Source organism: Aotus nancymaae, unplaced genomic scaffold (genome assembly GCF_030222135.1).
Source record: "Aotus nancymaae isolate 86718 unplaced genomic scaffold, 86718_ANA_hifiasm-v0.15.2.pri h1tg000030l, whole genome shotgun sequence".
NCBI lineage: Eukaryota > Metazoa > Chordata > Mammalia > Primates > Aotidae > Aotus > Aotus nancymaae.
Window position 1 is genome coordinate 24,173,840 of NW_026988443.1, and position 26,957 is coordinate 24,200,796.

General features: G+C 38.8%; 1 protein-coding gene across 12 annotated transcripts in view; it reads left to right on the forward strand.

The window, feature by feature from the left end:
- LOC105706844 (cytochrome b5 type B) overlaps positions 1-26,957 on the forward strand; it is a 71,420-nt gene that overhangs the window by 16,711 nt on the left and 27,752 nt on the right. For 4 of the 12 annotated variants that reach the window (XR_010344876.1, XR_010344877.1, XM_064383240.1 and 1 more), the window contains exons 2-4: positions 1,173-1,301; positions 2,129-2,158; positions 12,548-12,576. Coding sequence is in view for 7 of the 12 variants with exons in the window: in XM_064383240.1 (XP_064239310.1) it covers positions 1,173-1,301; positions 2,129-2,158; positions 12,548-12,576 (188 nt within the window). In the remaining 5 variants the exon portion in view is untranslated. Of the gene's footprint in view, positions 1-1,172; positions 1,302-2,128; positions 2,173-10,484; positions 13,527-15,750; positions 15,859-26,957 lie in introns of those variants that run through there. The other 8 variants (XR_010344873.1, XM_064383236.1, XM_064383238.1 and 5 more) reach the window with 6 other exon arrangements.

A 26,957-nucleotide genomic window follows, 5' to 3' on the forward strand; every position in this document is an offset into this window, starting at 1 on the left:
TTCAGAAGAGTATGTGGTGAAGTCTTCCTTCTACCCTGCCTCCCAGCCACCAGGTTCTTTCACCATTTCCAGAGATATTTTATGCATGTGTAAGCATATATGTATCTTCATTTACAAGTCATAGATGGTATTATATTATGCCTACTATACCTTGCTTTTCTGGGGTACAAAGTGTTTTATATGCTTATCTCCTTTAACATGTACAATAGTTGTCACGACAGGTACTCTTTATTAAGATTCCCATTTTACAAGTAAGGAAATGAAGACATTTCAATTTCTTAATAACTTGTGCAGGGTCACATAGCTGATAGTTATAGAATCTACTTCCTGAGGCACTACTTATTTATTTAGTTAACTTATTTATTCATTTATTTTGAGTCAGAGTCTTGCTCTTTTGCCCCGGCTGGAGTGCAGTGGTGTGATCTTGGCTCACTGCAACCTCCCCTTGCCAGGTTTAAGTGATTCTCCTGCCTCAGCCTCCTGAGTAGCTGGGACTACAGGTGTGCATCACCACACCCAGCACTTTTTGTATTTTTAGTACAGGCAGGGTTTCACCAAGTTGGCCAGGCTGATTTCAAACTCCTAACCTCAAGTGATCTACCTGCTTCAGCTTCCTGAAGTGCTGGGATTATAGACATGAGCCACCACGCCTGGCCTAGTTACCTTTTTAATTTGAAACAATTTCATATGTACAGAAAAGTTGCAAGAATAGAATAAAGAATTACATATACCCTTTGCCTGGATTCCTCAGTCAGGTTTCTGCAGCTATCTCAATAATATTGGCAAAGGAACCAACTTAGGATCACACATTGTTCCCAGTTGTCATGTCTCTCTAGCCTCCTTCAATATGAAACAGTTTCTTTACTCTTTATTTGATTTTCATGACCATAGTATCTTTGGAGATCACAGGCCAGACCTGTCCAGAGAGATTTTGTAGAATATTTCTAAATTTGTGGTTGTCCATATTTCCTCACAGTTACCCCCATATTAGGCATTTTTGACCACAGTATCCCAGAAGTTATGCTATGTTCTTCCCTTTGCATCCTATCAGGCAGCACCTAATGTTAATTTGTTCCATTATTTCTATTAAAGGAAAAAAGGGGTATGGGAAAGTAACTTGTTGGTTTGCTTTTCAGAGAACCCTTGGTTCAGTAAGTATCTTTTCCTTGTAGCACCCTGGAGGAGAAGAGGTTCTGCTGGAACAAGCTGGTGTAGATGCAAGTGAGAGCTTTGAAGATGTAGGACACTCCTCTGATGCCAGAGAAATGCTAAAGCAGTACTATATTGGTGATATCCATCCGGTAAGAACTATCACAGCTAGGAGCCCTTATGCAGAGAAAACTACTGAACAGCTGCGGAACAGGATGAAGAAATGAATTATTGGCAATGTGTGGTAGCTCACACCTGTAATCCCAGCACTTTGGGAGGCTGAGGCAGGCAGATCACTTGAGGTCAGGAGTTCGAGCCCAGCCTGGCCAACATGGTGAAACCCCACCTCTTCTAAAAAATACAAGAATTAGCTGGGTGTGGTGGTTCACATTGTAATTCCAGCTATTTGGAGGCTGAGGCACGAGAATTGCTTGAACCTGGGAGGTGGAGGTTGAGGTGAGCAAAGATCGTACCACTGCACTCCAGCTTGGGTGACAGAACAAGGCTTCATTTCAAAAAAAAAAAAAAAATGGATTATTAAAATGAAAATTCATTCAACCTAGCCATCAGGGTAAATTTTCTCCAAAATTATCTAGTCTTAACTGTGCTAGGATATAGCTTCTTTGCCAGGTAGCACATGTAATATCTCTAAAAAGCTAAGGGAACTGCTTTTGGATTATTTTATGTGTTGATTCATTTTTGTAATGTAGTTAATAACACCTCTACCTAAAATAGTGGTTTGCTTTTGCAAGCTCCTTGCTAAAAGTAGTAATTATGGACTTTAAAACTATCCATATATGCCTTTCTAAGAAGGGACCCTGATATACTCAGAGTAGGGGTCAGTATCTTTTTATAGATCCTTAAGTCTCCCAGGGAAATTCACTATCACCAGAATATAGTCTCATGTTCCAAAGTTAGAAGCAAGCATATAGTAAGAGTTCATTTGGATATGTCTTAAAATATTTTCTTTTTTTAACAGAATGACCTTAAACCTGAAAATGGTGGCAAGGTAAGAAGTCATTGGTTTGTATTGTGTTTTTATATTTCTGTTTATTCAAGTAGAACTGCTTCTTGAAACAGTTTTCTTAAGAAGGGTTACAAAAAAGTAAAAGTATTTACTTTTTCCCCAAGCAAAAATCCTATTTTTCAGGAATTTAGACTCAGTATCATTTCAGGAAAAAAAGAATAGCAGAGTCTTGAACAGTAGGAAACATTTTGCTAACACTTCTATATGCTTTTTTTAAAAAATTGAAACTCCAAAACTATGCTCTGTATGATTTTGAAAGAAATTAGTTTATGGGTTCAGTTGTAGCAAAATATCTTACTTTTACATTATATACAACAGGTGATAATAATTGTTTCTGTGTTGGGAAAAAAATAATTGCAAAGTTATTTTGTTTCTCATTGGTTATCTTTATCTGTAATACAGAGGCCTTTCTGTCCTTATTTTCCAAATTTAATTCTTTTATCCTGTAGGATCAAATAGGCCCATACCCTTCCCAGTTACTTAGTAATACAGTGAAAACAAAAGACTAAGTATTTGAGTGTTTGAAAACTTTAATTTGTACTGCACTGCATACCAGGAAGAAAATATGGAACCATTTTCTGCCTCCCACATGCTAGGTGGTTCATCTCACTTATTCCCTAACAAGTTTCCTTAACTTCAGATAGCTGTTACACAGATAGCTGTTAAACTGTTGTAAAGGGACAACAGTTTAGGTGCTACCTAGAACATATGAAAGTGATGCTGCCTCCCTCCCCTCTTCCTCTTCCTTGCTGCTTGCTTCCATTCCTCACTGAGCTGAAATTACTGAATAGGTTTGACACAGCAATTAAAGTTGGCCTAGACACAAGAATTCTATCAACTCAAGAGATTGCTTGCTTAACAGTGTCTGCCATCTGTTGCCCTGCAATCCAGAGTGTTTGTGTAAATTAACTCTTCCATCTTGCTAGACTGCTACTCTGAACTATTGAATTGTTTCTGAAAGGGGAATGAAATGGTTCTTTAAACTTGTGACAACTGTTGGTTGTTCGTCTTCTTCTCCTAACACATGTACTATCCATTCTTGAATCCTTAAAAAAAAATAAATAGTTTAGAACCTATTTTGTAAAAAAAAAGTTCCCTCCTATCTCCAGCTCTCAGTCTCTTGGTTCCTCTTCCCTGAAGGTAACCAGCCATCATTTTTTGTTGTTGTTTACTCTTAATAACTTGTGTTATTAAGGTAAAATTTGAACTAAGCATGGCCTTGATTAGTATATTGAACATGTCCAGAAAATACCACTCCCAGAGGTCAATATCTGATTCAAGGGATAAGGAACCATAACTCATTTCTGCACAACAACTAGGAGAGCATCTTTTATATTAAAACAATAGAAAAAATATTTTTGCAATTACAGTGTCTAGAACTCTACAAATTGCTTCTTGTTGCTGTTTTTCTTTCCTGGTAGTATAGTTAGGACCATTCTTAGGAATGTAGAACGGTGTTCCCGAAGTTCTGTTCTTGTGTCACCTCAGTTGGAATCCCGTGGCATGTACATTAAAATGTATGTGAAATGTTTATTTCTTGGGCTTCAACTGCTGCTGATTTGGAATCTCTGGAGATAGGGTTTCAGAATTTGCAATTTAAGTAATCTAGGTGATAAATAGGTAGCTAAGCCCAAATTTTTTGCTGAATGATATGACCATATTTTCATTTGAAAACTTAGGAAAATTTAATTCTTTTCTGTGGTAAGCATTGGCCTTCTATAGGCCAAAGAATTAGAGATTTCTTAGCTGAATTAAAACTATTGAGCCATCCAGGTACAGTGGCTCATGCCTGTTATCCCTACACTTGGGAGGCAGAGGTGGGAGGATCACTTGAGCCTAGCAGTTGGAGACTGCCTGGCCAACATGGTGAGACTCTGTCTCCTGTCTCTATTTTTCACAAATCATAAAATTAGCTGGGCATGATAGTATGTGCCTGTAGTCCCAACTACTGGGGAGGCTGAGGCTGGAGGATAGCTTGAGCCCAGGAATTTGAGGCTACAGTGAGCTGTGGTCACACCATTGCACTTCTGTCTGGGTAACACAACATGACCCCATCTCAAAAAAAAAAAAAAAAAAATCCAAAAAAACTATTAAGCCTTAGATTTTTTTGTAAGAAATATAGAATAAGAAAGCACTTAAGCTCACCAAGTTCTATAATAATTTGGAAGTCTCCAAATGTAGTTTAGCTCCTATCTGGGTTAAAAAGTGACTTAAGGCAGTGTGTTTTCAATCCTGTTTTCCTCATGTTGCTGTACTCAAGGGATATGTCTTCATTAAGTAGAGAGTCTGGCTATTGTGTTTCTAGTCACTGTGCTCTACTTCAGGCAGATCAGGCAAGAAAAACCTTTTGGAACATTTTCAAGACCACCTACATAGGTTTTTATAGAGCTATATTCCAACCTGACTTCAGTTCCAGGAAGAAATTCTTGCTCTCTCCGATTTATTTCTTACAGAGGTTTAAATAGGCACTTGGTGTCTAGGATGTAGGTGTCTCTTTTCTTCATATTTTGTCTCTGGTTTAAACATTCATCATTCAGAAATGGAAGTGGAGTTCATTTCATTGGTTACCTTCCTTTCTCTTGGCCCAGGGTTTCTGAATTTTTATGAAGAAGTGATTTTTTAAAGTCTAATTAAAAGGTATCTTCAGCTTATGGGAGAGAGTTTTCATTCCCATTTTCCTTCTTCTCCTTTCCTCTATTTCTCCATGTCTCTTTTACCACCTCCACAGCCCCATATCTATTCCCTGTCTGAACCATACCTTCCCTACTGCCCCCCAAAAAAGAAACACTCAAAATGTTGCTATTCCAGAGTATAAGTTAGTAACCATTCCCTAATTCTTTTAGAAAACACCTTTCATATTACTTTTATAACACAGGTAAATAATTAATGGTCACCATTGTTTTATTGTTAGATGGATAGTACCTGAGTTGAAGGCCCAGAATTATTATACTAAAACTTAAAGGCTTAAAAACTTAAAGATCTAGCAACAGATGTTTTTTTTACCCGCTTCAATCAAAAATAACTAACTAGAATTAAAAACCATTTGTCTTTGTGAATCTCTTTCTTGCTGGATTAACCCTCATGCTGGAAGCTGTCAGTCTTCTACTTAAATTTGACTTAACATTTTTCTGGTCTGTTTTTGGTTATGGAAATTGATCTTAGAAACAGACTCAGTGCTGTCTGTGCCAGTTTGCCTACTTGCTTGCCTGCTCTTTAGCAAATAACCTGTAAACATTCATGTCCATGAATTCTTTCTTTTGATGATATATTTTGGTTTTATCACTTAATCTGCCATCAGTTCAAGAGATAAAGTACATACAAATCCTAACCTGACTAAAAAAGTGGGCACCATTTCATTCATTTATTCAACAGATATTATCTAGGTAATAGTTCAACTGCTTTACTAGTCAAATCTTGTAGTCAAATAGATCCAGTAACTTGACCAATTCCCCATTAAATTTTTTTTGAATGTGTAGTATAAAATGTACATGGTAAAAAAAAAATTTAAATAGTTCAAAACAGTATAATATAAAAAAAGTTCCCTCCTATCTTTAGCTCTCAGACTCTTCCCCTTCTCTGGAAGTAACCAGCCATCATTTTTTTTGTTGTTTACTCTTCCAAAGATTCCATGCATTCAGATGGATGGCTGGATGGGTGGATGGATGGATGGATGGACAGACCAACCAACCATCATTTCCTTTAAAAAAGTAGAAAACCTCATACATACTACTCTTCACCTTGCTTCTCTTTACTTAAAAATTTTATTTGTTGACCGGTAGTGTGGCTCGGACCTGTAGTCCCAGTACTTTGGGAGGCTGAGGCAGACAGATCACTTGAGGCCAGGAGTTCGAGACCGGCCTGACCAACATGACGAAACCCGTTTCTACTAAAAATACAAAAATTAGCTGGGCGTGGTGATGTCCCAGCTATTTGGGAGGCTGAGACAGGAAAATGGCTGAGGTTGAACCTGGGAAGCAGAGGTTGCAGTGAGCTGAGATTGTGCCACTGCACTATAACTTGGGTGACAGAACGAGACCCTGTCTTAAAAAAAAAATTTTTTTTTAATTCGTTATTTCTTGTCAGTTTATGAGAGGGCATGGTGGCTCATGCCTGTAATACCAGCACTTTGGGAAGCCAAGGTAGGTAAATCATGAGGTCAAGAGATCGAGACTATCCTGGCCAACATGGTGAAACCCCGTCTCTACTAAAATTACAAAAATTAGTTGGGCATTGTGGCACGTGCCTGTAGTCTCAGCTACTTGGGAGGCTGAAGCAGGAGGATTGCTTGAATCCGGGAGGCGGAGGTTGCAGTGAGCTGAGATCGTGCCACTGCACTCCAGCCTGGCAACAGAGTGAGACTCCATCTCAAAAAAAAAAAAAAGCTCTTTCTCATTCTTTTAAGTAGATATTTAGTATTCCATAGATGAAAGTGTTGATGGGATGACATTTGCTTTCAAAGGATTTGATCTGCTTTTTGAAACAAATAAAATTGTCTCCATAGAGGCTTAACGTGTTTTTTAAACTTCATTTTTAACTTAAGAAGTTTAACTTTTGAAATCTAGTAAGTTTTATGTGTTAGAAGCAGTCTATTAATTGCATTTAAAGTTACATTTTTTTCTCCCAGATGCTACTGAATTTTATTATACATACAGTTTTCTGTTATATAATGTATTATGTAACATATAGTTTATGTCTTTTATGGGAGAGAAACTAAAAATATATTGTTTATAATTATGAAATATAGTTAGTTGATTAAATTAAAAATTTTACTTTTAGGTCAGACGTGGTGGCTTACGCCTGTAATCCTAGCACTTTGGAGGCTGAGTTGGGTGGATCCAAGGACAGGAGTTTGAGACCAGCCTGACCAACATAGTGAAACCCCGTCTCTACTAAAAATATAAAAAAATGAGCTGGGTGTGGTGACAGGCGCCTGTAATCCCAGCTATTTGGGAGGCTGAGGCAGGAGAATCGCTTGAATCCAGGAGGTGGAGGTTGCAGTGAGCCACTGCACTCCAGCTGGGGTGACAGTGCGAGAGTCCGTCTCACCAAAACAAAAAATGTTTTTACTTTTAAGAATTATTTAATATCCCTACCATACCTACAACCTAACTTATTAAAGTTTAGAATGGGATGCTGATGCCCTTTAGACAAGCGGTGATTGCTGTTTACCAAAGAATTTTGTCTGGTTATTTCCTGATTTCCTGTGGTTTTTTTGTTTGTTTATTTCTTTTTGGTAGGGGATGGGAGTGTTGCTCTGTCACCCAGGTTGGAGTGCAGTGGCGCAATATCAGGTCTACAACTTCCACCTCCTGGGTTCAAGAGATTCTCCTGTCTCAGCCTCCTGAGTAGCTGGGATTACAGGCGCCTACCACCACACCTGGCTAATTTTTGTATTTTCAGTAGAGATGAGGTTTCACCATGTTGGCCAGGCTGGTCTCGAACTGCTGACCTCAGGTAGTCTGCCTGCCTTAGCCTCCCAAGGTGCTGAGATTACACGCCCTGCCTGTTTCCTGTTTTTGTATAACACTTACATTTTGTAACATCATCTTTTGAAAGAAAGCATAGAATGTAATGACAAAATTACTCTTGAAAGACAAAATACCCTTTGCTGAGGGTTCTCAAGGACTGATGTCTTCTATTGGTAAAGCTCTCCTTAGAAATGATGTATAGTTTTGCAAAACAAGGGATCAGAAGGGCAAGGAAACAGTCTTTTCAAATCAGCCCTCCAATGTTATAACAAATTTTTCACTTCTTAGGTCCCGATAGAGATCATCTGTGAGTGTGTTCATTTTTTTTCTCAAGTGAAGTGTTATATATTTTATCACATTGAGTTCTTAAGAGAGTTGTATAGCAATTTGTTTTAGGGGCTGTTTTTCATCTTTGAATTTTGCTCTATCTAGGGAAATTTTTTTTTATATAACAGTTTGACCCTAGGGATACATGCTTTGCAAGGCAGTAATTGTTAAACTATACTCACATCCAGAAAGAAATGGTTCTTCTTGACCATTTTAGTACATTGGAGCTTCATGAGAAGGCTGTCCTCAAGATCCATACCACATGACTGTCATAGTTGGGATTAAAAAATGCTGAAATCATATACCTTCAATACTCAAATAATTTAGGTGGTAAAATGAACCTAATATTAAAATTCATATAGTATGGTTCATGCTATAAGGTCCATGGTATTATGAGGGAACAGTCCTTTCCAATTTATTATTTGAAGCCAGAAGTTCCCAACTTGTTTTTCGTAAGTTACTCGCTGCAGAGATACCAAAATGTTGTAAATTCAAATTCAAAGCTACACAATCTCTACCAGACCACCTAAATACCAATTAAATTTGCCGAAGGTGTCCTGTAGCTTAAAATCTGCTTTTTCCAATTTTAAATACTTAGAATCCTTATGGAATAGCAATGTAGGAATTAAAACATAAGGTTTTTATATACCTTATATTTGCCCTTTAAGCTGTTTCTTTTTTTTGGAGATGGAGTTTTCGTGCTTGTTGCCCAGGCTGGAGTGCAATGGCACGATATCGGCTCACTGCAACCTCCACCTCCCAGGTTCAAGCGATTCTCCTGCTTCAGCCTCCCGAGTAGCTGGTATTACAGGCATGCACCACCATGTCCAGCTAATTTTGTAGTTTTAGCAGAGATGGGGTTTCTCTATGTTGGTCAGGCTGGTCTCGAACTCCCAACCTCAGGTGATCTGCCCGCCTCAGCCTCCCAAAGTGCTGGGATTACAGACATGAGCCACTGCACCCAGCCCTTAGCTTTTGAAAGCCTAAATGTAAGCTATATAGGCGGAAGGCATAATGCCCAGTCTGTCTTAACGCATCATAATCATGATGCTGGTTCAATTCTTTCCTACATTTATGTCCTGAGGACAAAGTACACTCCATTCCTTAAGTATGTGCTCTTTTCTCATGTTTTCTCATAAACAAAGTTCATAATGAAATCCATCCCCATTGACCCCCATATCCTTTCCATGTGGTTGCCTATTGTGACGTTTCTTTGTCATTCTCTTAATCTTACAAATTGGGTTAGTGCTTATGGTGCAGTGCCTCTTGGATGAGTATCTGGGAAAACACTCTGGTGGAATAGAGAAAAATCTACCTGTGGTAGTGCTTCTTCAGTCTTCCTAGACATGAGAGAATGGTGTTTTCTTCTCTCTACCCTTTAGAAGGCTGCTCCTTCCAGTAGGTTTTGCCACAATGTCCTTGGCTCAGAACACTGTGTTGAGATAATTGAATATGACTTTATAATTCACATTTATCTGATCTGAGCCTTTCATTTTACAAATGAGGAAACTAATTTGTAACATTGGGCTTGAAGGTATTTAGATATAATTTTAATTATGAGCAGTTTTATAAAAATTAGATTCAGGTTTTATGAAATATTTCCTTTTTCCCTAAAGTCCGCCTCTAGTGTTTATATGTATATAAATATATTTATGTATTTATTTTTGAAACAGGGTCTTGCTCTGTTGCCCAGGCTGGAGTACAGTGGCATAATCATAGCTCACTACAGCCTTAAACTCCTGGGCTCAAGCATTCCTCCTGTCCTCCTGCCTCATATTCCCCAAAATGTTGGGATTACAGGTGTGAACCGAAGTACCCAGCCCCTGCTTATTTATTTTAGTGGGGAATTAAAACCTTTAGGAACCAATTTTATTTAAATAGTTAATTTCCATGAGTTTTGAACTAAAGTCTCAGTAGACTTAAAAACAATTTTTTTTTAGAACCTATAATACCAAAACTTACAGCAATTTTGTTGTTTGCCAGTGTATCCTAAGCTTTTTGAAGAAAAAGAGGCATGTATATTACTTTCTTGGTAGGGGTTATGCTGGAAGAACTTTGGTTTTGATCTGCTCTCTTGTAACTAAAATCATAGTATTGCAATTACTACTTTCCATGCCAAAGGTTGAGAGCATTAAAATCTGGGCATGGATATAACCAGCCAGATAATGCCTCAACACCTGAAGGGATAAATTAAAGTCAGCTATAAACTGTAGGAATTTCACTTAAGCATCTGTTAGATTTAGCCCAGTGCTTAGCTGTGGAAATGAGGACTAGGGAACTGTGCATAGGGGAAGGGAGGTTATGTGTTAATAGAACTTTTTTCATTTCGGTTTAAAAATAACTGATTGGCTTATTTCCACGTTTGGCTGAGAGTCTTGGCTGCTAAGAGCTGTGCCTTCAACTTCTCTTTGATGATTATGTATTTAATTAAAAGTGGAGTCACCATGGTTTGCCTCTACTTGGCTGTCAGTATCCTAAAGGGAGTGTATGCTTCTTTCTCTTCTTTCTTTTAGTGGGTTAGACAAGTTGGTCTTTTTTTGTTGACCCCAGGATGGATTGATCTTAAAACAGGTACACTTTGCAGTAGTTAGTTCAAAGACTATCATATGTTTTAAATTATTTATTGTTTAGAAATTTTTACATTTCAGCATAGTACAGTTTTGGCTGTCTCTGTTCTCTCTCTTCTTCAGTTGCTTATTACCGTTTTCAGAGGCTTACCCTACTTAGGCATCAGGGCTTTTGATTGTAATAGGGCCTAAAAGCTTTGAAATCTAGACAATCCATTTATATGAAGTATATGATTTTTACTCTAATTATAGATTAAGCATCATAATACATATATTATGCTGTGTTGCTCTCATATAAGCCTTTCAAATTATCCCTTTTAAAAATAGTAACTACATTTTTTTGTCTATAAATCATTGGTATTTATATAGCTAAAGCATAAAAGACCACAAACATTTTCTTGATGGAATTCAATTATTTCTCGGCTACTGTGGTGGAATATTTATTTAAAAAGGCAACATTATAAATTAACTTGATAAATTAACACACTACTATGGCTGCCACTGCCACCTTCTGAATCTGTAAGGTATATAGTAACATTTGTTATATTTTCCAAAGATTGACTTGTAACCCATTTTAATTAATCAGATCCTTACTAGACTAGCTAAAATGTCCCAGATAATGATAATCATTAAAGTCTTTAAGAAGTATATTATATGTTAATATGGTTTCTTTAAAACCTTTCATTTGACATTTTTCTTGCCTGTAGGCTATTTCTTTCAGGCTTGGGGCATGTATTCATTTGCATGACAGTGTTTTGGATATATGAAATTAAAACTCATTTCATGGACTGCTCCAAAGTATATTGGGGCCAATTGATTGGTTTCTGGAAATTCTTGGAGATTATTGGAAACAGTGGTTAAGCAGAGCTAACATTCCATGTTCATACCCTGATATACTTCTACATATTACAAAGATGGTATTTTGGGCAGCAGCAGCCTATCCTAAAGGGTTATTGTCCTCTGGCAGTAAGTTAGCAGCCCTTTTATACTATACAGCTGATTAATGGAATCAGTAACTCATTTGATACTTACTTGAATTAAGCAAAAAAATTTTATTAACAGCTTTATTGCAATACAATTCACATACCATACAGTTTAGCTATTTAAATGTACAAGTCAGTGCTTTTTGGTGTATTTACAGAGCTGTGCAGTCTGTTCTAGAACAATTTCCTCACTTCAAGAAGAAACCCCATACCCATTAGGAGTTGTTTTCCATTTCCCCCGCAACTCGTCCTCCTCATGCCAGCCCTAGGCAACTACTCATCTACTTCTACTTCTATTGATTGTCCTTTTCTGAACATTTTATATAAACAGATTTATATAATATGTAGTCTTTTGTGTCTGCTTTCTTTCATTTAGCATAATGCTTTGAAGGTTGTAGCATATATCAGTACTTCAGGACTTTTTATTGCCAAGATTTGTTTTTTAAGATTATTTTGTTGTTTTCTTTCCCTTGACTCCATTTTTTCTCCCTTCATTGTAAAATCAATTCTAAGGTCTCTCGTCATAATTACTGTGATTTCAAAGAATTAACCAGTTTAGTTTTGTGATCTACAAAGCTATCATCTGTATGATCTAGAGAATTTCACAGTTGAGCTATATGTTAGAAGGCTTCATGGGCTTTAAAAAATGTTTTTAGAAAGTATGATGTTAGCTACTGCCAATGGCAAGCCCAGCTGAACAAGGCAAATCATTGTGATTGCAAAGTAGTCCATTTCAATATAGTTCTTATCATTAATATTTATTAACATCTTAAAAAGTTTAGGTCATTTCTATGCTTTCATTAGTGATTCTTCACTAGGAAGGAACCTAGCGAAGTGCCAGTATGTTATCAGAAATAAAATTCCCAGTCCATCCATTGCTTATGTATTTATAAACACCAAAATGCATGAAGGATGAAGTTCTGGTATCAGTTACAGGGCTTATGTAGCTGTTCAAGAAAATGTATATGTGCTATGTTAATCTTCTTTCTTTTTGTTTGTTTTTTTTTGAATATGTGTCGTTTTCAGGACCCTTCAAAAAATGATACATGCAAAAGGTTAGTATCTCCATAACAGATTTACTTCTTTCTTTTTCGTTTTTTTTTAAATCCTTTTTTTTTTTTTAACCGCTATACTAATGAGGAACAGATTTCCTTATGTTCAGCGTAATGTCTGGCAAGAGACTCTTCCATAAGTAAATGTATGTAACATAACTATGAGTGCAGTTTGACAACTCTTTTTTGGCCCAAATCATTGCAAATTCAGTTGTTCCTTGACATTAGCAAAATTAATTTTTACAGTTTCAGCCATTTTGAATAATCTAAAAGGTTCATGCCTTGAGTAATTTTTTAATCTTATTGTGACATAAATTGGAATCATACTCAGTTAAGAGGCCAGTATGCTTGGACAGGTTGCTGCTATTGGGTCAGCCTTCAGTCCCTGCAGTTCAACCCAGCTACATGATTCTACTTAAAACTTAATCTCATTTACTTGTCACAACCATTCTGTAAGGTAGGTGCAATTGTTACATTTTACAGGAGAAAAAAAATTACAGTCATATTTAGGAATTTGGGTTTTCTCAGGTTTACTTACAATATATTTCTTGGCATTAATATTAGTAATTCATTAGTATTAGCTCTGAAAGTTATAAACTGCCTTCCCTTAAGAACCTCTATCTAAAATGACTGTGGAATCCTTGGCTTGTACAGTATCTTTGTGGAGATTATATAGAGCTAGCCATTTTATCTTTGGACATCTCAAAGTATTTCAGAGAAAGAGAGAAAATATGTCTTTTTCTCCCATAAAATATCAGATCTTTTATTTGATGTAATGGATGCAGTATAAAAAAGTACAAACAATTAGTAAATTTAGTTTCCTTAATATTTAGGGCTTAGGGTCAGCCAAATACTGCATAAAAATTTTGAAAATACAAGCCGCAGACTTACAGACTTTAAACATAAAACTTATGCTTATGCTATAAAGCTTTGACTTTATGCTAAACATAAAACTGATTAAGAATTATTAGGCAGAATATATAAAGAATTCCTATAAATCAGTTTTTTAAAACCTCAGTAGAATATAAGAAAAAGATTTAAGTACTTTACAGAAAATGAAATATAAATGTAAGCATATGGAAATAAGGTTTAATCTCATTCAACATTAGTGATATGTGAATTAAAATCATAGGTATATTTCATACCTAACCAGATTGGTAAAAATTCTGGCCGAGTGCAGTGACTCACGCCTGTAATCTCAGCTCTTTGGGAGGCCGAGGCAGGTGGATCATGAGGTCAGGAGTCTGAGACCAGCCTGACCAATATGGTGAAACCCCATCTTTACTAAAAATACAAAAAAAACTAGCTGGGTATGGTGGCATGTGCCTGTAACCCCCCTACTCCGGAGACTGAGGCAGGAGAATTGCCTTTACCTGAGAGGCAGAGGTTGCAGTGAAGTGAGATTGTGCCATTGCACTCCGGCCTGGGCAACAGAGTGAGACTCCATCTCAAACAAACAAACAAACAAACAAAAAATTAAAAATTGTGCAAATAAGAATTGGTTGGAAAGTTTATCCCCCAACTCTTAAGCACTCCTAGGGTAATGTAAATGAATATAATCACTTTGGAAAACAGTTTGGCATTATCTAGTAAATTTGATAGGATGAATTAATTTTTGACCCAGCAATTCCATTTCTAATGATATACTTGATAGAAATATGTGCACAAGTACACCCAGAAATATGTACAAGAATGTTCATAGCAGCATTATTTGAGATATTCAAACATTGGAAACAACCGTAATAAATTGTGGTATATTCATACAATGGAATACTACAAAACAATAAAAATAAATTAATCACAAATACATCATAGTCTGGATGACTCTCCAAGAAGAAAAATCTGTCTTATGACAGGAAGTTATTGTTGAACCTGAATCTCCTTTGATGCAGTATAAATGTGTTTCCTCTGGTTCTCTCCTCAGTGGCAGTTTAGTATTAGGAAAGATTATATGAAGATTGGTGGTCAGCCATTCTCAATCTTCTGTACTAAAAGAATTCTCTTCTTCAGTGTTTTCTCAAGGATCCTACTTTTGGATTCTTTAGTCTTTGTGGTTGCCCTTCAAGGACTCTCAGTTCATTACTCTTAACAGATTACTTCAGAGTTCCCATGTGCATATTGCTGTTATACATGCCATCTTGCTTTGTTTTTTCAACAAAGCTACCTGGCTGACATTCTAAACTAGTCCAGAGTAGCTTTCTGACATATGTAAGCCTACAGAGTGCTAGGCATGTTTAGGCAAAGAGAATCATTTTTCTTATAAACTTCAGCTCATTTTATTGACTTCAAAACCTTTTAATACAAAGACTCATCTGTCTTAAGTAGAAGAGCAGCCAGGTCATTTGGATCATGGAAGAATTATACTTTAAAACTAGTGTGCTAATAAGTTCTATTAAATAATTATTATGTTAAGGAGAATGAGTACCGTTCTGAAGCTCCTACGGAAAGTCTTTTGCAGTACTTTTTAAGCTGCCATTTGCTTCACCCTAGTAGAACTGTATATGCTTTGTGTGTATGCGTATCCTTATTAGTGTCCAAACTTAACTAGAGATTAAGAGGAAGGGTTTGGAATCAGACTGCCGATTCCTTTACTAGCTTTGTGATTTGGGCTGTAAAGCTTCTGTTTTCCCTTGTATGAGATGAGAATACTAACCGTGTTTCACAGGCTGTTGTAAGGATTAAATCTTTAAAATACATATGAAGCAGATAGGATATTTCTGATAGTTATATTAGATATTATTGCTTCCAATTTATATTGGGATGGATATATATTTTTATACGTATATGAAATGACACATAATGGCGTTTTTTTCCTTTTTAAAAATGTTAATTTTAGAATATGTATAAAGCAAAAACACAAAGAAGAATATGTGAGACTATCCACAATCCCTAACCATAATCAGAAATAACTACTATATGACTTTGTAGAAACACGTATAAAGGCTTGTATATATCTTATTTGATAGCATACTGTTCTGTTCTTAACCTTTTATAAAATTACTTTTAAAAATTGTCACTGCAGTCCAAATATTTTTTCCCCAACTACGTTGTGATAAAAGCAGTTAAACTTCCCAAATTAAAACTCCTTGCCCATATAAAAACATGTGAAAGCTGAAAGATAGTGAACATTTGGCTTGAAATATTAACAACTTTATTGCTTTTCCCCCCTACTCCTAGTTGCTGGGCATATTGGATTTTACCCATCGTAGGTGCTGTTCTCTTAGGTTTCCTGTACCGCTACTACACATCGGAAAGCAAATCCTCCTGAGGAGGCCTTGCTGAAGCCTGAAAGCCTGAAAGCACATCCACATTGGAGTGAAAACTAGAGACTTGTTTGGGGGCTGCAGAAGTGCCCTCTCCTTAAATCCTGCCAGTTGCATTCTTCCCCCTTGGAGCCAAGACGGTTGGCCAGACATCCACTGCAGATCTGGGCCCAGTGTCCTCCATTTCTCAGAGCCTTACTCCCAGAGTACCTGCTCACTGTTCTGTGTCAAACATTTGCCAGTCTTTCTTCTCTTCGGTGGTTTCCATGAGTACCCTTATATTTCAGAACTTTCTGTTCATAATTACAGTTCATATGTTACAGTGACATTGCTCTTTGGTAAAAATGCCTGGTTTCCAATACTTTGATCACACATTAGACATTCTTAACAGGGTGGCACTCTAGTGTTGAAGCCTTTCTTTTTCCATTTTTCTTTTAAGTAAATTTTTTTTTTAAATTCTGATTTAGGGCTAGGTGCAGGCATACCTGTAATTCTAGCAGTTTGGGAGGCCAAGGTGGGAAGATCGCTTGAGGCCAGGAGTTTGAGACCAGCCTAGGGTCTCAAACCAACATAGCGAGACCCTCATCTGTATTTTTTTTTAAATCTGATTTAATTCTGTTATTTATCATAAGGGGTTTAATTCCTGAAGTAAAGGTATGTACTTAATAAACTTAAAACTGCCAAATGATTTTTGTTCCTTTTATGTGTGTGATAAAACTACAAAGAATGATACGGTCATCTCCTCCCTTTCAAACTAGGGCTGCAGGTAGCTCTTCCCACCCCCTGAGCCCAGCCCCTTCCCAAGTGGTGCTGGACAAAAAACTACATTACCCTTTTATGTCTTGAGGGTGGAAAGGGAGGGATGGATTGGGGTGATAGAACCCTGGTCAATTCAGAGTAATCTTTCTTTAGAAAAATACTGAAAAGCACCACTTCAGGATAGGCATTTAGAGAAAGCACCAAAGCTTTCACTTTGGTTTGGCACCAGTTTCTAGCCATCTGTTTTTTCTCCCTTAGCTATCTTTTATTGGTAAAACATAAATGTATAATTATGTCTATAGAGCTTTACCAGGGATTTTCCCTGCTTTTTGGTTTATTGATTAGCAAATTTTTGATTCACCATTTTCCAAAGATGAAAGACTCCAACTTGGCCTTCTGTTTGCCCCTGCAAGTAAAATAACTTCCATATAAAATGGTATTTGAAAGTGAGAGTTCCTGACAAGAGACTGTTTTCCATTTCATCTGTATTTTACCTCCGTGACTCCAACTTGTGGGTTTGTTCAGTTTTTCCATGAGAATAAAATACTGGCAGTTTTTTTTTTCTCAGATGTGTGTTCATTGAGAAGTAGGTTACTAGAATTATGTTACTGTGTCTTACTGGTTCAGTGATGATTTCTCTGGCATATTAGACTTTATTTTCCCCCCATGGAAGTACCTGAGGAAATAGTACACTGGCTCTTTTCTGCCAGCGACTGTGGTGATTTTTCTCCCTGTCCTTTGAGAATTGCCAATCTGCTTCTGAGCCATTGTCTTATCCAGCAGGGAGCAGCTTGGTTCAAGAAGGACCATAGAAGCTGCTCAGCATCTCCTCCCTCCCTCCAAGCTTGCCAGGGACTTGACGAGACAGGAAGCTGCCCAGCAAACCAGTGTCTGCCCATGCAAACTGTTTAAGAAAAAGTTCAACCCAGGTCTTGTATCCTGTGATTTAGCAGTTGAATGAATACAGAATTCATCAAAATAATATTAACCTTGTACTTGCACACTTGGATATATTTTGGAGTAATTTTAGGAGATTTCTGGCTGGCTTTTATTATCAGGGATATGGGTTTAGTAAAACTTTTATCTTTAGAAAAATGTTTGTATGTATTATAAGATGCTACTTTTAAAACAATATTAGAAAAAACCTTTGGTTATTATTTAACAAAAGTGGTATGACTTGATGCTTCTCTATATAAGGGCAAGGAAGGATTGGTATATGATTGTAATAAATAGTGTGACTTTTGGAGTACATTGGGTAAAAGTAAAGAACAAAGGAGTATTGAGGAGCTTGAAAGGGAACATTCAAGCTAAAACCAAGCCTGAGGATAACTTGAATCAGTTGTAAAAGTGTGTTGGCGATGTCCAAAAATTGAATGAAAAACATCTGGCTTATAAGAAATGTTAAAGAGCTATCATCTTAAGTAAAATTGGTGTTTTTGTTATTTTTAAGGTAAATGCCAATGCAAAAGATGTTTTTCTACTTCACGTTGGTTTTCTTTTCCTGTTTACATCTGGATTTGTTTTTTTACTGAGAGCCAGAGGGAAAAGATAATTAGACTTTTGTCTCTCCCACCCATGAAATCCCTCCAATACCCAGGGCTTCTCAACTACTGCTGATATGATGTCACTTTGTATTAGGAAAACCACTTTTGGTTCTATTTACTATTATTCTGTTGCCTACAAAAACAGCCAGGTGAAAGGTAAATCTTGTGTGAGAGTTTGCAGAGGTTTTTCCAAACAATAAAGTAATATAGCACACTAGCCAAATCCATCCAAAAGGACTTCATTTTAGGAAGTAGATTTGAATTCTCTAAACAGTCTTGGCATGGGTAGGTGGTGAAAAATCCTCTGGAGAGCAAGTGGAGCCAGTCCCCATTGGCTGACGGTGCCACCTGAAGCTGGTCTCTGGGGGTTTGGTTGTTTATTCCTGAGGAAGACTAGCTGCTGCTGCAGCAAACTGTACCGTACACATCATGGCTGCTGGACATGGAGGAGGTGAGGGAAGCGTCATGCCACCAAAATAGAGGGCGTGGCCGGGTGAGGTGGCTCACGCTTGTAATCCCAGCACTTTGGGAGGCCACGGTGGGCGGATTGCTTGAGATCAGGAGTTCCAGACCAGCCTGGCCAACATGGTAAAGCCCCGTGTCTACTAAAAATACAAAAACTAGTCAGGCATGGTGGCGAGTGCCTGTAATCCCAGCTACTTGGGAGGCTAAGACAGGGGAATCGCTTGAACCCGGGAGGAGGAGGTTGCAGTGAGTGGAGACTGTGCCACGGCACTCCAGCCTGGGCAACAAGAGCGAAACTCCAAAACTCAGTCTCAAAAATAACCAGTGTGTTGGTACCCATTCTCCAAAATTCCTTAGCGCCTAGTCAGCAATTGGTTTTGATTTCCAAATGACTTCTGCATTTGTAAAGATAAGAGAGTGGTGGGGTCAAAGTTTATCTTGTGTTTAGATCTCCTCAAGACTGCTTAAGCAAAAACAAAAATCCCTTGGAACCTATCACATGGGCCTGTAAAGTTCTTTTAGCAGTTGTCATAAATGCATATGTTGTGAAATCAGAACACTGTCGAGTTTATACTCATTTAGTTGCAATGTGGGGCAATGAAAAATGCTTTACAGGCCTGAAGTATCATTACTTATGGTATCTCCTGCTTTAAAATCTCAAGCGATACCTATCTGGTTAAATTCCATTTGAGGAGATTTAGATGCAGGACGTTAATGTTCATTACCTCCTCCTACCCCAAGAGAAATGGATTCAGACATGTCTTGTCTCAACAAGAAATTGATTTTTTTTTTCACTATCTCATTCCGTTGCCAAATATCACAGAAGTAATGAGTTTAGTCACATTTGGCTGTTGTGCTCTGAAAGAGCCAGGTTTGGAATTTGTGGGGGTGATCTAGGAAGAAGTTTCCAAAGAAGCAGGGAGGCATTTGTCAAGTTACCTACCCTATACCCAGCAACCTACACATGAGCTTCAGTAGCTGCTCTTTGCCCACGCTTAGATCCTACATTTGCTATTTGAGCAAACCAAGACTTTAGTTATTTAACTTCCCCTTTTTTTTAACTTCACCTTTGACTATGAACGAGTAACATTAACATTCCTTTTGTATATTCAATAATGGAGTTTGTTGACCTATTTTATTTCAGAATATTTTGAACAAAGATCTTTGTCTCTGCTGGAATGCACACACAGTGAATGTTTGTTAGAACTACACACAATAAAGACACTGTTTTCCTTTTCTTGCCCTGACTACAGTTTTTTTTTTAATTAAATGTTTTTTAAGTAGAAGCGTTGGCTTTGTAATCCTCAGGTGTTCTGCAAGAGGAGGATTTGAAAAGCGTTAACAGTCTCCTGCATCTGTGCTAATGATGTGTTTAGCATAACTGGTAGGGAGTTCCGTGGTTCTCCAGGATTCTTCTCACTGTTGTTTTCGTGAAGTGAATCGCTCATTTGATAACCGTGAGATGCAAAAAGCAAGGCTGTGTTTTAATGGATGTGAAGTGGAAACCAGGTAGCCAGATTTGGGGTTCTGTTTTTACTGAAACTACCTGCTGAAAGACAAGCCAGTACCAGGCAATACTGTTTTGTTATCTGCAGTGCCAGTCTTCAAATGATTGTTTTTCTTGGAAATAGCTAAACTGTTGGGGAAAATTAAACGCTGGGATTGAAGTTTAGTGACTGTGTTAATAAAACAAGGGAAATAAACCATTTTTATAATTACCTTTAAAACATACTGATAGCCTTCTAACATTACTAACATCATATTGGATTTCTGTTGTGAGATCATTCATTAGGGCTTGGCTGTTTCACTATCACAGGAACTGAGGATTACTGACAGGAAAGGATACCCCCATTCTTGTTACCAGCGTTTGAGTTTAATGTTTAATCTTCGATACTAATAAGAATTTATTATCACAGTACTCTCCCTGATGCTGAGTAGTTGGTAAGTGCTTGACAAATCCTTGTTGATTCATGAAAGCCTAAGGTAGAAGATTGTGATTCCAATTATGTAAATTTAAGGGAAGAAATACCCACACAATCTGTTAAACTACTGGTAATTGATAGCATAAATCTAACGCTAATTAGCAAACTAGATTATTTATTTTCGAAGCCCACTCAGCTTAGTCACATAAATACCAGCATTTTAAAAACAAATTTATTTGATGAAGCAGTGAGAGAGACTAGTGTGGCTTTTCAGGTGAAACATGAGGATGCACTTGTAATGCGTTCATTTCTCAGATACCTAGTATGTGCCATCCAATGTGGTTTACAAACCTTTCTGAGGCTTACATTGTCCTTACAATGTAGACAGTGACTACCTTGTAAGGACATTTTTATGGTGACTCAGTGTGCCGTCTGACTTGACCACAGAGCTAAGAGGAGAGCCAGGGGTTTTGTTTGTTTTGTTTTGAGACAGAGTCTCACTCTGTCCCCCAGGCTGGAGCACAGTAGTGCATTCTCGGCTTACTGCAACCTCCACATCCTGGGCTCCAGCAGTCATCTCACTCACCCTCCCAAGTAGCTGGAACTACAGGCATGCGCCACCACAACCAGTGATTTTTGTATTTTTTTGTAGAGAAGGGTTTCACCATGTTGGCCAGGCTGGTCATGAACTGGTCACAAGTGATCCACCCTCCTTGGACTCCCAAAGTGCTGGGATTACAGGTGTGAGCCACTGCCCCTGGCCTGAGAGCCAGGTAAGGCTTTAAACCTGCCTCAGTAAGGACTAGTTTGAAATGACCCTTGAATCCCATGCAAAACAGTTTCTTGAAGCCAGTTAATGAAAGTTTAGATCTGAACTATATTGCTAGAAACAACTTTTCCTAAGAGGCAGCCTATAAAGGATCGAGAATTGAGGACGACTGATAAAATCCTTAAGCAGCATAGATGAGAAGTCCATGCACAATTTCATCAGCCTAGGATCCTGGATAAAATTTAACCTGAAACTATGTATGGAAATAAAATAGTTTTTGGTTTTTTTAAAGAGGGTCTCACTCTGTTGCCCAGGCTGGAGAGCAGTGGCGTGATCATAGCTCACTATAGCCTCAAACTCCTCGGCTCAAGTCTCCTCAGCCTCCCAAGTAGCTGGGACTACAGGTGTGTGCTACATGTCCTTGTGAGAGTTCCTTTCTGGCCGGGCACGGTGGTTCATGCCTGTAATCCCAGTACTTTGGGAGGCTGAGGCGGGCAGATCACTTGAGGTCAGGAGTTCGAGACCAGCCTGGCCAACCTGGTAAAACCCCATCTCTACTAAAAATACAAAAATTAGCTGGGCATAGTGGTGCACACCTGTAGTCCCAGCCACTCAGGAGGCTGAGGCAGGAGAATCTCTTGAACTTAGGAGGTGGAGGTTGCAGTGAGCTGAGATCGTGCCATTGCACTCCAGCCTGGGGGACAAAAGTGAAACTCCATCTCAAAAAAAAAAAAGTTCTTTTCAAAGTATACTTAAGTTCTCATAAAACAAAAACTCATTTTTTTTGTTGTTAATTTTTTGAGATAAGGGTCTCACAATATCACCCAGGCTGGAGTGCAATGGTGTGATCATGGCTCACTGCAGCCTCTACCTCCCAGAGTCAAGCAATCCTCTTACCTCAGCCTCCCGAGTAGTTGGGACTACAGGTGCATGCCACCATGCCCAGCTAATTAAAAAAAAAAATGTTGTAGAGACAGGGTCTAGCTATGTTGCTCAGGCTGGTCTGGAACTCCTAGGCTTAAGTGGTCTCTGGCCTTGGGCTTGGCCTCCCAAAGTGCTGGGATAATAGGTGTGAGCAATGTGCCCAGCCAGAAACTCATTTTTTATTCCATGTCAAGTCTCAGTATCTCTGGAAAGAAGAAAGATTTCTCACTTTAAAACACCTGCAGATTATTGTCATAGAGGAAGACACAGAAACCTGCTTAAGCTCACATAGGTAAAAGAGAAATGACTTGGTGTGAATCAGTAATGAATGAGTATCTGATGGAGCACAAGGCAGAAAGCTCAGCTGGCCCTTCTGAGGAACTAGGAGCAGGAACCCAAAACCCACAGGACCCAAAGTGGTTACATAAAAAGTTCTTACTTGATGCTAGTCCCTTAGTTTTTGCCTGATGTCTTTTTTCTGTTGGAGGATCTCACCCAGGATCCCACATTACATTTAGCCATCATGTCTCCTTAGGTTCCTCTCTGCTGCTACAACTTCTCAGACTCTCCTTGTTTCTGATGACCTCACAGTTTTAAGGAGTACTGGTCAGGTACATTGTAGGATGCCCTCTGTTAAAATTTGTCAGATGTTTTTCTCATGATTAGACAGAGGTTATAAATTGCCATTTTCATTACATCATCTCCAGAGGACATACTATCAATGTGATCTGTGATGGCTAATGTTGACCTTGATTACCTGGCTGAGGTAGTGTTTATCAGGTTCCTCTACTGTCTAGTCACCCTTCAGGAGGGACTTTGCATATTGTCCCACACTGTGGAAGGAAGTCACTGCACAGCCCACACTCAAGGAATGGAGAGTTATGCTCCATCTCCCTGAGAGCAGAGTGTCTACAGAAATTATAGACTCTTTCTGGATAGATTTTTTTTTCTTTCTATTTACTTCTTCTTCTTCTTCTTCTTATTACTATTATTATTATTATTAGGATGGAGTCCTGCTTTGTTGCCCAGGCTGGAGTGCAATGGCATGATCTTGGCTCACTGCAACCACTGCCTCCTGTGTTCAAACGATTCTCCTGCCTCGGCCTCCCAAGCAGCTGAGATTACAGGCACGTGCCATCATGCCCAGCTAATTTTTGCATTTTTAGTAGAGATGGGGTTTCACCATGTTGGTCAGACTGGTCTTGAACTCCTGACCTCGTGATCCACTCGCCTCATCCTCCCGTAGTGCAGGGATTACAGGTGTGAGCCACCACACCTGGCCTACTTATTCGTTTTTAGAGACAGGATCTCACTAGGTTGCCCAGGCAAGGGTGCAGTGGCTATTCACAGGTACAATCAATCACTGCACACTGCAGCCTCGAACTTCTGACCTTGAAGTGATCCTCCCTCCTCAGCCTCCTGAGTAGCTGGGACTATAGGCACATACTACCACACCACACAACGCTCAGGTTTCACAGAATTTTATAGTGGATTGATACTTTTTTTTTTTTTTTGAGACAGAGGAGCACTTGAGTCGAGGAGTTTGAAGCTACAGTGAGCTATGAATGCACCACTGTACTCTAGCTTGGGTGAGAATGAGATCCTCTTAGTAAATTAAAATTAAAATTTAAAAATTTCATTTTTTCTAAAGATTATGAATATGAGCATATGTGTGGATATATGTATTAATATTTATATTCTCACAGTAGCTGAGAATGTAACATTTCCATCTCTTTCTTTCTTTTTTTTTTTTTGAGACAGGAGTCTTGCTCTGTTGCCCAGGCTAGAGTGCAGTGCGTGATTTCAGCTCACTGGACTTCCACCTCCCAGGTTCAAGCAATCCTCCTGCCTCAGCCTCCAGAGTAGCTGGGATCACAGGCATGCACCATCACGCCCAGTTAATTTTTGCATTTTTAGTAGAGGCGAGGTTTCACCATGTTGACCAGGTTGGTCTCGAACTCCTGACCGAGGGTAATCTGCCCACCTCGGCCTCCCAAAGTGTTGAGATTACAGGCGTGAGCCACCACACCAGGCCATTTTTTTTTTTTTTTTGATTCAGAGTTTCACTCTGTCGCCCAAGCTGGAGTGCAGTGGCACGATCTCGGCTCACTGCAACCTCCACCTCCCAGATTCAAACAATTCTTCTGCCTTGGCCTCCTGAGAAGCTGGGATTACAGGCATGTGCCATCACACCTGGCTAATTTTTGTATTTTTAGTAGAAACGGGTTTCCCCATGTTGATCAAGCTGGTCTCGAACTCCTAATCTCAATTGATCTGCCCATCTCGGCCTCCCAAAGTTCTGGGATTCCAGGTGTGAGCCACCGAACCTGGCTAATATTTATGTTATTTTTGATCACCCTAAGAAAACATGAAAGGGATTTCTGATTGAATACAGCAGTTTGAACAAACTTGTTTATCTCTACTCCTTTCCAAAAGCCACAGAATGATGAGAGTCAGAATAAAAAGATATACATTTACATTGGGTGTGATGGCTCACGCCTGTAATCCCAGCACTTTGTGAAGTGGAGGCAGGTGGATCACGAGGTCTGGAGTTCAAGACCAGCCTGGCCAACATGATGAAACTCCATCTCTACTATAAATTAGCCTGGCGTGGTGGCGGGCGCCTGTAGTCCCAGCTACTTGGGAGGCTGAAGCAGGAGAGTTGCTTGAATGGGGAAGGTGGAGGTTGCAGTGAGCCAAGATCACGCCACTACACTCCAGCCTGGGTGACAGAGTCATACTTGGTCTCAATTTAAAAAAAAAGGAAAGTATACATTTACAAAGACAATAATGAGAGTGTGCCCCTCAGTTGACAAACGATCTTAAAGCAGTTTTTTTAGAGGGCAGAAGGCCAATAAACTTAGAAGACTGTAGAAAACAAATTTAAATGTCGACAGCTGGGAAAGCCAACAAGAATGAAGTAATGTACCAGAGTCTTGAAAATTTCATGAATGGGAAGCACCATTTATTTACTTCTGAGCATATATGTTCCACACCAGCTTTGAAAACAGTAAGTTAGACTTCTTCCCTCCCGCACAACTCACCTTCATTGCTAACGCTTATCCCGCACAAGTGGACAAGTCCCTTCCTCTCTTGACAAAAACTGGAGGTTTAATCCCGGGGGATATTGAACCCAAGAGGACCTTGATGTGAGATTACAGGCAAAGCTGAGTGCAGCGGTGAGTATGGAGTTGCAAGTAAGGATCAGGTGGAAATTCATACTAATTACTGAGACCTCCTACCCCTTGGCTCCTAGAAAACCAACAGCCAGGGTTATACTGCCCTAGGCAGGAGATAAGCAGATTCACCTCTAGAGAAACTGATCAGTTCAAGAAAAAAGATCTGCAGATACTGACATTTAGGGGCTTCCCATGGTCATGCTACAACGAAATCCTTCAATCAACAAGCTCTGCCAATGCAAAGCATCCCAAAAGATATTTAATTAATTAATTAATTTTTATTTTTTGAGACAAAGTTTCACTCTGTCGCCCAGGCCACAGTGCAGTGGCACAATCTTGGCTCACTGCAACCTCTGCCTCCGGGGTTCAAGTGATCCTCCTGCCTCAGTCTCCCTAGTAGCTGGGATTACAGGCTCCTGCCCCTACACCTGGCTGATTTTTTGTGTATTTTTAGTAGAAATGGGGTTTCACCATTTTGGTCAAGCTGGTCTTGAACTCCTGACCTCAGGTGATCCTCCTGCCTCGGGCCTCCTAAAGTCTGGGATTACAGGTGTGAGCCACTGTGCCCCGCCCCCAAAATTTTTGAGTAACTTGCCTAAACATGGATAGCCAAAGGCCATCAATCATTTTTGGAAAGCCTTCCCATGAAAGATAGAGACCAAAACAAAATAGGAAAAAGAAAAAACAATGCAGAAAGAAAACTTAAGGGGGGAAAACAAAACAACAAGCTGATAACGTCAAAGAGATGAGAGATGACATTGTCTCCATGCATACAACAGGCGTGGTGGCTCACGCCTGTTATCCCAGCACTTTGGGAGGCCAAGGCAGGCAGATCACCTGAGGTCAGGAGTTTGAGACCAGCCTGGCAAACATGGTGAAATCCCATCTCTTGAAAATACAAAACTTAGCCAGGCATGGTGGTGGGTACCTGTAGTACCTGTAGTCCCAGCTATTTGCGAGGCTGAGACAGGAGAATCACTTAAACCTGGGAGATAGAGGTTGCAGTGAGCTGAGATTGCACCATTGCACTCCAACAGTGCAGTGTGATAGAGCAAGACTCCTTCTCAAAAAAAAAAAAAGAAAAAGAAAAGAAAAGGAACATTCAGAGAATAAGACTTCTAGAAATTATAAGCAGCATTGTAAAGAAATCTTTGAAAGCCTTTTCTACGCTTCTTTGCTTTTTGTTAGGATCAATTTCTTGCTCTGAAGTTATCCAGTCTAAGGATATGTATATTGTTAAGTCTCTGTTCTACTAACTACTTTCTAAGAGTGGCACAATTTACTGTCCCACCAAGCAAGATCTAAGAATGCCTATTTCACTGTGACACTGGATATTTTGCATCCCAAATCCAATATTGTGTACCTCTTCTTAGGTACCTGGAAAGTAGAAATCATTTCGGTCACATAATTCTTTACATATTTTAAAACGAATAATGTAATCCCATCACTTAAGAAATAATTTGCTCATAAGAATTATGAATTATCACTCAAGTCTATTCAGAGGTTTGGGTTTTTTCTAAATGCGATTTTTTTTAAAAAGTGGATGCACCCATATTGTT